The 15,134-nt window shown below is 45.8% G+C and overlaps 1 protein-coding gene across 1 annotated transcript in view; it reads right to left on the bottom strand.

The window, feature by feature from the left end:
- diaph2 (diaphanous-related formin 2) overlaps positions 1 to 15,134 on the bottom strand; it is a gene marked incomplete at its 5' end in the record, with an annotated part of 433,487 nt that overhangs the window by 164,092 nt on the left and 254,261 nt on the right. The window contains one exon of the mRNA XM_080525622.1: positions 14,680 to 14,774. Coding sequence (XP_080381748.1) covers positions 14,680 to 14,774 — 95 coding nt within the window. The remainder of the gene's footprint in view (positions 1 to 14,679; positions 14,775 to 15,134) is intronic.

The raw sequence follows: 15,134 nt of genomic DNA, 5'->3' as shown, positions 1-15,134 counted from the left end.
CACAGACTACACAGGCCAGAGTCTACAGCCTGCTAATGATGACATCTCAGCCCTTCCCCTGGGGACTCAAGGTCTCTATTGATGGCTATACGATACGGTTGGCTACAGTAACCCCAGTGTGGACTATGGAGGTTAGAAGAGGACTGAAATACCTTACTCGTGCCTTTACAACTGTAAACCATTGATCATGGACAGGAGACCTATAGATGCAACATACATACTACATGGGACTACATGCATGCCTTTGGCGTACTAGAGTGTATACAAGTACAAGGTGCAAGGTGCTGTGATGACAACACTCCCAAAGCTATGAATGCAATGTGAAACATGTAAGAGTATATGGGTTTTCTTTCTGTTCTGTATGTGAGTGGGTGGTGGGTGGGTCATAAACACCCACTAGAGAGCTAGCTAATTAAAGACTCTTGACCTTTCAACCAAAACGTCATTGAATATTCACTCTCACACCATTGAGTTCTGCTATTCTCCAAAGTGACAAATGCATAATAATACACATTAATTAACTTATATAAAACATATATATCACCATGCTTCATGACAAGAAACACATACCGGTACTCATTTCTGAACACAGAGAAACAGGGAATAAATCAGCAACAAATATTCCCTGCCCATATTTCTCAAAGCAAGTAACAATGTTACTCCCAAAGCAAAAAGCCACAACATTGAACTTTTTGAGACAGAGGTCTGTACTGGTATACAAAAAAAAAAAGTCTCAGAATTCTAGATCTCCAAGGACCCGACCCACCCTGGGCACGAACACTTTGTCAAGCTGCCCTCGAACAGGAGGTACAGGACCCCGGCCGCTAGGACAAACAGACTGAAGAACTGCTTCTACCACAGGGCCGTCCAGGCCCTGAACACAGAAAAGGCCTAAGTTCTGGGCCCAGGACAAGTCCGGACGGATTGTAATGGCAGCTAGTGCTGAGGCACAAACATGTACATTTTCAAGCCTGCAAACTGTGACACTTTAAAAAAAAATGTGAAAAAATACTTTCTTGTGCAATATGACAACCCTAGTTGACTATCTGTGCAGTATAGTACAGTGGATTGTGTACATAGCCTCTATTGATGTAAACCAGCTCCTTATCTTCTTGTGATTTTATGCATCTATGCTTTTTCCAAAATGTGTTTCTTTTTCCTTTCTTAAACACCAGGGGAGCCTCCCCTCCTAAATTTCGTTGTTTGGTACCTGTACTGTAACAATGACAAATAAAGTCTATCTATCTATATAAAAGATTATGGTAACAATTCATTCTCCCAAATGGTTGCTAAATTGTCTCCCACTGTAAATGAAATAACTGGTTTGGAGAGCTTTGTGGGCATGGCAGAGAGAGAGGAGACGCAATCGACCATCAAATATCCGCCACGTTACGAGGGATTATGCTGGCAAAATTGCCCCCCACCCCCCGCTCCCCTCCCCTCCCCACCCCTTGTCTTGGAGTTTCAGGGACATTATTCTAGCAGTTGGGCTGAAGAACAAAGCTCTTCTCAACAATGTATCATTGATTCAGAATGAAATGCAGCAACACAGCAGTAAACCATTCAGCCCCAGCAATCATCATTGCTAATGCTCCGGGAATCCGATTATTGGGGCCTTCTATTCCTCTGCCGCCACTTGCTGAGAAGAGACAAGCAATTAAGGGTTGTTGTGGCCTTCATCTGCATGTACTCTCTAGCAGCGTCATCTCTGGAGTGGAGGCTGATACCAGACTGAAGCCACGGCTGAGGTAGAAAGTTGAGATGAGAACTCTCCTTGTGATTTTTTATTTCATGCGTCTGTCATCTAGTTAATTATCAGAAGCCCCATAGAGCGTAATTGACACAAAGGCAGCGCCAGATGTGTGGCGTAGTGGGAGACCCGGGCAGATGAGCCTGGGCCAGATTCTTCACTGCATGCCTCCAGACACACTCAGGAGTACCGGATGAGATTATGAGAGAGCTGCTGCAATCACCATGCACCATCGGCTTCTGGATGGAGTAAAAAACGCTGTGCATGTCACCACTGACATAAATACAGTTGCTTTCCATAACTATGAAACATTTACATTTAGCTTTTTGGCATGTAGCAGCCGCCTTTGTGGAAAGCGACGTAAAACAAATGCACATTAAACATTTTTGTCTAAGCAAGTAAATTATCTATCTATCAGTCATAGCAAGAAAAAGTAATCTATGCTAGGGCCAGGGGCCATTGGCAGCCAGAATGCTAGAAGAAGGAACAATTAAGATTTAAGCAGAAGGAGGAAGAATTAATAATTAAGAAATTGTATACAAGAAAGGCAGCTACATCTATCTTTATCAATAAGAGACTGATATTTTTGAATGTGAGACATGTAACTCTGTGAAAGGGTAGAGGGGAGAGTAACAGTAATAAGATACAGGTTACGGTTAGAGACACATTTGGAGAGGATGACAGTATCTCTAGGGCTTTTACTTCCATACTTTGATCTCTGTGGCTGTCAGGCTGTTTCGGGTTTAATCTATTCCACTTCTCACAGGCAATGACGACCCATGCCAAGTTAATGTAGTTAAATGGGGGGCATTAGGAGAACAGTCAAAGATGTTTCTTTGAACATCTGATATTGAAAACAGCAAGTAACACTCTGCAGCATCCGGCATACATGGACTTACTGACAGACATGATGTATAAACAAATACAATCATATATATAGGATCTATTTAATCATAACAAATGGTCTCAAGAATACAGTATACAACAAGTATTGTTGAGCGTGCTCTAGTCAACTACCTTTACATTTCTCTCTGTCAGTGTATTTTCCTGTCAGTAATCTATCAAGTGGTCCATGATAATGTAGAACTGAACATTGACATACAATACAGTACAACATGTCAATACCAGTGACTGGTGTCCGGTGAACGCAGCAGTGTGCTCGTGAATGTGAACCAATAACCGCTCTCTTTCACCTCCCTCTGCTGAGGAAAGCTACTTTTCCCGTCCCTGACTTCTCAGATTCTCTCTTCAACAGAGCATATTCCCAACAGAGAAGTCAGCGAGATCAACACATCTCAAATTATAGTCACAGGGACAGCACAATCAATAAAAATGTTCTCCGAGCAATAAACTGTTTATTAAACTCAAAGAATCCAAACAACAGGAGAAATCAGGGGGACTCTCGGCAGATGTATACAGCAGGCTATAACTCTCTGTTCTCCGTTCTATCAGCCTCCCCATGGGGGGGGACTACCCACGGAAACATTGTGGAAATTGTCTTTCCATTCAAAGCAGTGATGTCGGCCATGTCTGTTTTTAGATGTGTTTGACAGATCCGATTTTCTCTTTTTAATTGATTTCTCCTCAATTTTGGGAGCCGTCAGAGCATGTGGTTCTCCCCCTGTTCTGTGATGAAGTGAAACATTGGCCTGTCGTCATCCCGCAGTGACATCTCAGCAGGCTTCCTGCCTAGCTCACGGTAAACGGCTGAAACGCCTCTGCTTGAGTCGATACCAAAGAACATTCAAACAAGAGCCCTTCTGAAGAGGTCTCAATACGCTTTTTCAAGTGCATTCATGGCAGTTCTGTTCAAATACATTATACATCTTTTTAAACTTTTTCTTATTTCTCTTGAAATTGAATAGTGAAACATTGAAGCAGTTACTTTTCTCCATTTTCCTTTTTTCCTAATTTGCTTTTGATGGGGGGGAATGGTTTGGCACTAGGCAAGTAACACATGGCATACACATTCGCCGACAAAGATGGTGTGTGCAAAAACAGCCTAACATTGTCTACACAGTATGCAAATCAGTGATATGGGTCAAAACAAGACTATCAAATAACGTGCAGTCTTTCCGACGGCAACCAGAATTAAAACGACCATGTTGTTTTCTTATGGTTCTTTGTTTTAAAACCTGTAGGGTATAGATGTAACACGCTTATTGCAAATGTCACCCAACAGATGTTTTTTCATGTCAAATCCTCATGAACAATCTTTATGACAGCATCTATGGAAATTCTCCTTATCCCATTAGAGGGGAATTAACTGAGTGTACAAATATGCCATTATTTCATAGCATCTGTCTTTCCAGACTAAAATTGATAGTGATACCACACTTCAATTATTAATGTACCTGTATATGTTTGCCTGCGCCCCTTCCCCTAATCAACACTCACAGCTAGAAAAAAGACTCAGCTGTGACAAGTAGTAGAAAAAGCAGAAAAAGCACAGAAAGAGATTTCACATTTATTTTTTTAAACTTGAAACCTACGGTTTTCAGGTCATTTTCAAAATGATCTGTAATGACCTTCGTGGGAAAAAAAAAGAAAAAAAGAAGGTTACCACTTCAGAATGCATTTTAAAGGCTTATTTTTATTTACTGGAAGTACACTGTAGCTACCGAGTTTGGCAACTGTGTCGCTTGAAGTGTTTACATCAGACTAATCTAGACTAGAGCACTCCAGCACAATCATAACAGGATCTCTAGTTGAACTAAACCAACATCTCCCAGAACATACATTGCTGTAGCTATGCCACCACAACAGACTGACAAGCGACAAATCAAGGGTGACAGATTTCCAAAATCGCATTAAACTAAATGAGAAATGAAAAGAAAAAAAAAATGAAAAAAAAAATTGTTTTGGGGTGGTGGGGGATGGAACTGGCGAAGCTGACAGACCTGGCGTGACATTACATTTGTCTTTCAAAATAAATTGGGGGAAAATGGGAGCGTGCACACCTGAACAGTTACATTTTCCACGGAATGTGTGAAGAGGGATTGAGGGAAGTTAACAAGGAAATTGGAGGGCTCTCATAGACATAAGTGTGTACTACTACTTTACTGTTGTTGTGAATGTGTGACTGTGTGTGTGTGTGTGTGTGTGTGTGTGTGTGTGTGTGTGCGCTCGTGGGTGTGCGTGCGTGCGGCCATGCGTGGGTGTGTATCTACGCTACAACACCACATGTGTGCATGATTCTGGCCACTTGGCCTGGACCAGCCTCTCCCCCAGACTCAGCTGTGAGGCCCCGGGTCACGCCGGGGGACCTGGCTCCCTCTGCACAGCCCAGGGGGAGAGGAGCAGCACTCCAGTTGAGGGGGGATGGCATCCCCCCCCGAAATTAAAAAAACGGTAAAATTCATCCCTCTTCTAATACAGCCATCCCTCGTTTCCATCCCTTATGTCATTTTATCAATGAATGTGGTATTACTGCTATTTCAACATTTAGTTTTGCGCATACTGAGTAAAATACTGTGGGCGACAGTAGGTGACATCTGAAGAAGAGACTAGTCTCTTAAAATGGAACTAAGGTGAGATACTGGACATATCTAACCTGTCTCTCCTACTCACAATAACACAATGTCATATTTTCATTTCGTATGACTCATATCACTTAATCACATCAGGCCAAATGAAGAGAGCTACAGTAGGATACACAACTGGAATATAAATGAATAGCTATAATCTGCCAAGCCATCTGTCACTGAAAAATATCAACTTAAAAGATGTTCTGATTCAGTCAAAACAATTTGAAAACATAACTTTTCTTTTTGTGTGCCTTAAGGGGGTGTGTGGTGGGGGGGGTGGGGGGGTTGTAGAACATTCGGTCCACCATATCCAACTGTAGCAGTTGAGAAACATTACGCATCACTGTGTGTTTGTGTATGTATGAGTGCATATGTGACACAGCCCAATGAAAAGGGCTACCTGTAGGCGAAATCATTTTTCAGTTTTTTACATGTGCTTAAACTACAGATTGTAAGCTTTCAAATGATGCATCATACATTGAAATCGGAAACAAATTGAAGACGACATGAGTATTTGAAAGTTGCTACACCGGAAATCACTAAGCACAGAAAATCTCCATCAAAGATAATGAATCCCCATCAAACAACAAGAAACGAAGTCATTGTGTTATTCATTTCCGAGAGGTGTCCAGAAACACCAGGAGCAGTCACATATGTGTGTGTGTGTGTGGCTTGCGTGGGTGATGTGTGAGTGTGTGTGTGTGTGTGTGTGTGTGCGTGCGTGCGTCCGTATGCATGTGCGTTTCTGTGTGTGTGCGTGTGCGTTTCTCTGTGTGAGTGTGTATGTGTGTGTGTCACTGTTCCTGAGCAGTGGTCAGTCCTTCAGGCAGAGCACATGGCCTGGCCCCTGGTCACAGATCACCACAGCGGTGATGATCAGTGAAAAGCACATGTAGTACCTTGGGTCCTGGCCATCATTTGTGGAGCTCATTCATTATTGAGGCAGCCCAGTCCGCGGTCCCTAGCCCTACCTGGGCTTTGTTTATTCCATGCAGCACCCTTCCTTTTTTGGGGTCTTTTTTAATTGTTTTTTTCACCCTTGATCCGCATAATGTATTTCACATTTCATTGTTGAATTAGCATTTGATAGCAGAAGGGGGTACGTGTGCCGTGCCAAAATGAAGCATCAATTAAACTCAAGGAGGGGGGGGGGGGGGGCGGGGGGGACAGCTTCTCCTGCTGAAGCGGTAATCCAGTAGGCCCGATGCACAGCCATACTTATCGCCCTGTCCCACATGTGCACTTTACACCATGCAAATGACGCTCCACAATGTGCCAGGCTGCTCCAGTCACCTGGTGTTAGTCCTCCAGAACAAAGGCTGGCACCGCTACACAAGGCCCTGCAGCCAACAGCCAAGCCAAGTAATGAGGGGGGCCATGAATATGGATGAGCCGTGGCGATCGAGGTGATTGACAAAAAGATAAACAATAATAACAAGCGAGGGTGAAGACTAAAGCCCCTATGGGGTGACAGCCAATCGCTTGGCTCGGCTGCAAAGGCCGTTGCCGCGCAGAAGGCCGGGGCCCACGTAGCCACTCGCAGAGAGACGGAGGGTGTGCGGTGTAACAAAACAACACGGTGGAGGCTGACTGCAATGACATGGAGGTCACGACTCTGGGAGAGGAATACAGGGGACATCCATTGTGTACTATCTCAGCTGACTATCTAGAATACCAGGAACTGCATTGTAGAGATATATACATAGTCTATATACATTATGCTGTGCACCATGACAACGTACACCAAGGTGACATTCAAGCTTTCGTCATACCTTTGTCTATGTGCAAGATGATGGCAGTGTGTGCAGTAGTACACAGTCCAAATGGTCAACCATAAGCCAATAGAAAGATCATTGACAATGGACGATACATAGCCATTGGCGTTACCTGGTGTCAATCATCCATCACTTTCCCCCAGAGCCTACCCATTATGTGTTTATGATTTGGAGCTAGGTCTCGCTGCTGTGTCGTACTTATGATTGCAAGGTCGGCGGTTCGTCCCTGGCTCCTCCTGTCCACGTGTCGAGGTGTCCTTGGTCAAGACTCGAAAACCCCGAATTGGTATAGGATAGGATGTGTAATACGTGTGGATTGTGGGTGGATATTTAGTAGTTGCTAATAGATAATTGTGCAATATTTTGGGGGGGGGTGGAATTATGGCCTAGTTGTGGTTCTTGTGTGTTTTTTTGTTGCTTTATTGAGTATGTGTTTTATTGAGTATGTGCTTTATTGAGTATGTGTGGAACTGAGGGGTATAGGATAGTGTAATTATTATAATTCCAAACTAATTGTGGGTGTGTGAATGAGTGGGGTGGTGGTGTGGGGGGCATGACGGTATGACGGTATTTATATATATATATATATATATAAATGGAGATGAGATTAATTAGCTTAATGTATATGGTGTACTTTTTTAGAGTGAAAAACAATATAGAGTGTAGTTTCCTAGATACAGTAGCACAAATGAGTGGGTATAATTAGATATGTATTTTCAGAATCAAATGTCAAGACTATATAGATTTTTCATGTATGAAATGGAAGAGGTAGGCTATGCTCTTCAATAATATTGACTTGGAGATCAACAAATGTATTAAGTGGTAAAATGAGACGCATAAGAGGTATGCACTTCTTCCTTTGAAATCTAAATTGCAGTGAGATACATATTACATTCGGACATTTCCTCTCCGAGCGAGAAGTCGATGGAGATGGACCCTAAAGAATAGCTGGCATAATTCATGACTTAAGGGACATACTGTTGGTGCATACTGAAGGGTGAAAAAAAAAAAGGAAAAAAGGAAAAAAAGAAAAAAGAGAGAGAAAGAGACATTTGTGGAGGCTCCCCATCGACTTCACCAAAAAGGTGAAAGGAACCATCACTATGTACGTTTACGAGCAGAAGCCATCCACACAGACACGTACACGCACACATGCGGAAATCTGAGTGCCAGATTGTGACTAATGGCTGCCTTGGGCCTAAGTGCATTCCACTAATCTATACTAATGATCATAGTATAGGTCGCAACGTACAGTTGATATGTGTTTCTGAAAGTACCGAACACTGGTGCTGGAGCTAAATAATCATGTGGATGTGTATCTAAAACAACACAAAACAACCTTTTACATAGTCAGCAACAACTTTAGTAGTGATGCATTCAACTGTTTCATCTGCCCTTTAAAAGGAAAGTGGTGAAGGTCAACACCATGTGTAGATTCTATAGACCATGAGGAGGGGAATGTGGACTCTATTCAATCCAAAATAAGGACCATATTCGACCAATCAATGCTGGTGATTAAGTTATTTTATTTATTTATTTTTTATATTTTCTTTTCATTCCAGGAGACAGTGGTGTGTTGACTGAATAGCACAGTAGGGTTACAGCACAAAGGGGAACAATATTGAATACGTCAGCCTCCTCTATGGACCATAGACACCTGCTGGGCAGGACACTGTCTTAGACAAGAGCCCAGCAGATGAAAACAGTAATAGAATGTGTTGAGAGACAATTTTGTGTGTGTGTGTGTGTGCGTGTTTGTGTGTGTGCGTGTGTGCGTGTGTGTGTGTGTGTGTGTGTGTGTGTGTGCGTGTGTGTGTGTGTGTGTGCATGTGTGTGTGCATGCGAGAGAGAGATACTAGGGAATACTTTCCTAAGCTGTGAAAGTCCAGGGTCAGCATATGCTTTCTAGTTGTAACAGGTCCTTCACCTCTCCGTTAAATGTGCCTACAACCGACTGAACGAGTACAATATCCTACACAAAGCATTGTGCCCTTGGACTGCAGTACACACACACACACACACACACACACACACACACACACACACACACACACACACCTGGATCTGATTGTTAATTACATATTGGAGATGTATTGCTGGGATCCTTCCCGTGCCTGTATGTTTAAGTGATTGACAGCTGCTTTGACCAGCTTTAGAGCACACTATCACTCTGCTTAGGTATCATACAGTAGCAACCCTTCGACAGCAATACTAATCCTGCATCGTCTCGATCAAAACAGTAGCAGCAACTACAACTAGGTAAACCCATTTAGTTCTAAGCATTACATCCCACTAGTCCAGTAGCCCTTTACTAAATGAACGTATACCGCCCTCCCCACACCACACACTGTGTGTTTCAGAGGCCTGGTATTAACCACGCCTAGTTCAAACGACGCACACATGTTCATCCATTACGACACGCTGTGCTTAAATACTAAAATACTAAAATGCCATTAGCATTCCATCCGCTACATCTGGAATTATTTTCTGCTCTTAATACTTGCTCTCAACAGGCACATCTGCACACAACATACTGTATATTAATTACAAATGAATAGCATTAGGAGCCATGTAGTCATTAGCCTTTCCTTTTGAAAAGGAGATGGGGTAATATTAAATACATCGGCCAACATGAAACATTAAGAAGCCACTCTGATATTCCGCAAAACAAGCCCCCAGGGCCGAATCAGCTACCGATGAGCCTGAGCTTACCACACACACCAAAAACGGGTACTCTTAAAGATTTAGTGCTTATTCCCCGCGTATCAGCCCCAGACAGAGTGATTGGCAGTAACTGGGTGGAGGAGAGCAGCAGAAGGAGCTCTGGTGCAGACAGTCCTTCAGAAGCTTCCACAGCTCAGCAGCTCAGAGAACCAGAGACTAGAGTTCCTCTAAGATCAGTGTGGAGTCACACACACACACACACACACACACACACACACACATACACACACAGGCGCTCCCACATGTTGGGCACACACGCGCACACACACACACACACACGCACACAAGCAACATGCACACACGCACACAAGCAACATGCACACACGCACGCAAGCAACACGCACGCACACGCACTTGCGCACGCACACACACACACACACACACACACACACACACACACACACACACACACACACACACAGACAAACAGATGGACAAAAAGACATACAGACAAACATACAGGCAGCCACTGTCACAGTGTTATCATAAAATAAATGCTGTGTTTTATCTTTTCTTTCATGAGCTGTTATCGACGTGGAGGAGCACACACACACACTCTACAATCAAGTCACCGTGGCTGAAGTAATTACGGCGGGCTCCTTGGCTTTGTGTTACCATCAGCTTTGATGGAGAAGGGGTCAGGACTAGCTTTGATGCGACACCACTCATTTAGAAATGAAGCACACTGTTAGATCACAGCGTCTCTCAGGGTGAAGCAGTTGACACATCAGGTATGCAGAGGCCACACCTTGCTTTCACATGACGTGGGCAGAAACGCTGATTAAACCTCAAAGGAACACAACCGCCGCAAGGCTTTATATGTATATATGCAATACCTAACTAACCTTCCAGAATGTGTGAACTAAAACCATACACCAAAAAACAAGTCCCTAACAAATGGGTAGCAGTAAGATAATAGTAAGAGGCGTATGTGGTAGCATTACAATTGTATGTGGTGTTTTGTGGATCATATTTGAGCGTCGGTTGTGCAGCTCTTGGTCTCTCTACCCACTGCTTTGCCACGGGTACATCACTACAGCGCTACCCGCTTTCAGAGAGAGCTCATTAATGATATGTGCACTGTGTAGCTGTCTTTCTTGTGTGGCTTTCAGTTGGCACCAACTTGTATGAAGGCACGGGACCAAAATATCACCAACATGCCAGTTAAGCCTCCCCGATGGGGCAGAAGGGCCGCGAGGAAGATTACGATGCCAGAAGAAAGCCAACTTAAGAGACTGCTTCCCTGGCAATGGACTCGAACAACGTTTCGCGGGCTCTTTATGTCAATTATCGCATAGAGCCAGAGTAGAAGAAAAGAGCAGTCCCTGACAGAACAGATCTGAAATGGGTGTCAGTGTGGTGTCAGTGTGGTCTTGGCATAGCCCTCACCCAGGACACCACTCCACGCCCAAACCCCCACCCCCCCCACCCCCCCCGCCCCCCACGGCTCCTGTTGACGCTGTGATTAACGGTGCCAGAGCAGCGTGGGTCAGAACAAAGCACCAGTGTTTTAAGTGTGGCTGATCTGTATTATGTGTTCAGAATATGGAAGCCCCCCAGGTTGTGGTCTTGTCACCGTGGATACAATGGGAGCGAGGCAGAACCTGCCTGTATCGGGGGGGGGGGGGCTGCTGAAAGGCACAGGGGGTGCATGGGGACGGGGGTGGGTGGAGGTGGAGGGGGGGAGGCCAAACACAATCGGGCCAGACACCCCGGAGGACTGGATGCACGTGCCTGCCCCTCTCTGCAGAACCCCCCCGCCCGTCCACACGTCTGCCTCCACCTCTGTCCACGCTTCACAATAACCCTGGGTGGCTTTGTCAGCCTGTCGCCCTTTTCAACAAGACCTCTGCCTGCCGCTCTCCCATTTACTGGACCAACGCTAACAAAACACACATAATATATATTTATATATTTTTTTTTTTAACACTAGAACAGCCGTGCCTTTTTTACCTACTAAAAGAGCCCCCTCTTTACAATGCTCAAGCTGCTATTTACACACAACGACCACTAGTTGGCCGCCTTGTAAATTAACCTTAAAAAAGCAAAATAGCTTCATACTAGCTTATCCTGATGTGATTTGGAAAATGTAAGGATACTGGGTGGTAGAACGCACATATCTAGGAAAAGTCATGAAAGGAGGGTCCTGAAATGTGATTGAGTGCAAAGATATAACATTTTTCTTTACTCACAAGGGTCAAATGACTATCATGGCTGTTCTAGTGTTAATATGATTGTTTGCTAAGGCCTCTTTTGCGGTGGCGGGGAACTGATGTCTCTGTGTGCGTACATTTATGATGGAATGGTCCTGACATCCCGAACCCACCTCTCTCCACCCGGAATGAACCACAATCAGATCAACCCCGCAGCTGACTGACTGCCAAGGATGATTTCAGTCAGCGGTATATAGAATAGCTACATAGGGGTCGGGGGGTGATAACTGGAGTGTGTGTGTGTGTGTGTGTGTGTGTGTGTGTGTATGAGCACATGCATGCGTTGGCTGCATGCATGGATGGATCATCATATGGAAGCTGGATGGATGGCTGGATGGATGGGAAAATGTAAGGATACTGGGTGGTAGAACGCACATTTCTAGGACAAGTCATGAAAGGAGTGTCCTGACATTTGATCAAGTTTTTTTTTTTACTCACAGGGTCAAATGACCCCACCTATGGCTGTTCTAGTGTTAACCAGAGACGGATGTGTTGGATGTGGGTGTCCACGCGTGGACGACAGAGCCACCGTTTGACTGTAGGCCCGCTGTCAGGATTTCCCTCCGAAACGGTCAATTTGGGTGGGTGAGGGAGGGTGACCGGGAGGCCAATCACACTCGGCTCTCCTCTGAGACGCCACATCTCCTTGACCACGGAGTGAAGGAGGTTCCAGGCTAAGCTCTTCTCGCTCCGACCTCTGACTCCTGCTACAAGCACAGAGAGGAGCTGAGACAAAAAAAAAACTCCCCTTCCCATGATCTCTGATCTCATGATCCCTCCTTCATACACGGCCTCACATCTCCCATCAGCTGCCCTTCCTCTGCCTCCATCTTGGAGGTGTGAGTGTGACCTTCATTTTGTTCCCACACCACCCTGACTAAACAGCACTGCATTATGTTTGTGTGCTTGTGCGTGTGTGTGTGCTGGTGCATGTGTGTGTGTGCGTGTGTGTGCACGTGCACGCGTGTGTATGTGTGTGTGTGTGCGTGTGTGCGCGCGCGAGTGTGCCTCCCGCATTCGTCACCCTCTTCTATCTCTCCTCTCCCTGGATCCTCTCTCCTCCGCTCTCTCTGAGTCTCGGATGTTTCCCCCCCCGCCTCCCCACACCGTCCTACCAGCCCGGCCTGAACTACGACCCCATAAGAGACAGCAGGGCTCCCCCCCGCCGCCGCGCTCTGGACCACGTGAAGCGCCCGGGGGGGTTTAAGTGGAGACGTGACGGCCGTGTTCCTTCTGGTGGAACGAGGGACGGGGATGGTGGAGGAGATGGAGATAGAGGTAGAGGGGGTTCCTGCTGCTGACAGATGAGTCTCTCCTCCACAGAGAGGCTGCATATGGTAAAAGGTCGCCGTGTTAAACCTCTCCGCTCCTCCACAGAGCCACGGCCCTCCTGCCCCCCCCCCCCCCCCCCCCCCCTGCTCCACGCTCCCTCCGCTCGGCCAGATTGCCAGCCAATTAAAGGTTATCACTGCTCAAAACAACAGTCACGCAGGGGGCAGAACATCTAAATATAAATGCTCCAGCAGCCTCACCCTCTCTGTGGGCCAGCGAGAGCCTTCTGAGCTAATGGGAAAAGAAGTGATCTCAGACATATCGCTACTGAGGGACTTATCTTCTCAGTAGAAAAAGGGCCTGGAGACTACGGTAGTGTTCTAGTCAGCCTGAGAGCAGCACACTGCTCAGCAGCGCACAGGAATGATACCCCCTAGTGGTCTGTTTACTACACACACACACACACAAACAGACAGACACACACACACACACACACACACACACACACACACACATATATATAAAAACATACACACGCGCGCACAAGCACACTCACACTCACACACACACACACACACACACACACACACACACACACACACACACACACACACCCACACACATTCACTCTGACTGGCAAGATTACATTCAAATCAAGTCCTCTTTCATTCACGCCTCCTACTCCACCACACACAGGCAGACAATAGCCAACGGGCCACGCCAGAACAGTGATGAAAGCGTAGGGCGGGTTTATATCACCGGCGATTGAACCTCTCTCTCTCTCTCTCTCTCTCCCAAGCCATGCATATTTACCTCCACCGCGACCCGCCCTGTTTGAAATGACTACAGTCTCAGGGACAAAAACACTGAACACAATGTAGAAATAGGGAGCCTTTAGGAGGATCATCAATCACGCTGTAAGACAAAGCGTAGGGGAAAGGAGGGTGGGGTTTGCCAAGCCATGCCCCAGACCGTCTATTATGGAAGGATGAATGGAGGTCCCTATGGTCTGGGAGAATGGGCTAGAGTCTAACTACCGTCAGAAAAGAGCAGGCTTGGCCATACAATGAGGTCTCCAGGCTACGCAGCAGATACAGAACACAAAGATGCAGAATTAATAGACTCAACACACATGTCAAGGTTGCAGGCAGGATGCAGGCACACACCGACACACACAGGCACACACCGACACACACAGGCACACACTCACACACACAGGCACACACTGACACACACAGGCACACACTGACACACTCACGCACACACTGACACACACGCTTGGATTGTGTGTGTACACTCACACACACACACACACACCTACACACACACGCGCGCGCACGCACACGCACACACACACGCACACGCACACGCACACACACACACACACACACACACACACACACACGTGTTAACCTCACCTGGATGAGTGATTCACTCAGCCTCTCCTCGTCCACCTCCAGGACGATGTCCCGGATCTCTTCATAAGGCAGCCTGAACGAGCCCAGGAAGATTGCTGTTGTGATAGAAAGGGAAGAGGAGTCATTTTCTACACCCTTTTTTTTATTACACTGCTGAGGCTAGAGAGAGACCTTTTTTTCCACACTCATTGCTCCTCAGACGGAATGACCACAGAGCAGCCTTGTCACTTGGGGAAAACGTAATACACTTCCAACCCTCAATTGGATTGTTTGTGTCATCTTGACGACAATTGGGGCAGAACACATACACATTTGTCGGTAACAATGAAAGCGGCAGAAATAACATCAATTCCAGGTGCCCTGTGCCAAATAACAGCTTGATATGTCAATCTGTAACTCCAGGTTACACTGGGGGGGTAAACTCAAGGACACAATATGCCAAGTAATGCCTTTGT

The sequence above is a fragment of the Nansenia antarctica genome (genome assembly GCF_963989245.1).
Source record: "Nansenia antarctica genome assembly, chromosome: 3".
In the NCBI taxonomy this organism is placed as follows: Eukaryota; Metazoa; Chordata; class Actinopteri; order Argentiniformes; family Microstomatidae; genus Nansenia; species Nansenia antarctica.
Note: the sequence above shows the minus strand (reverse complement) of the source record. Positions and strands in the feature narration are given on the sequence as shown.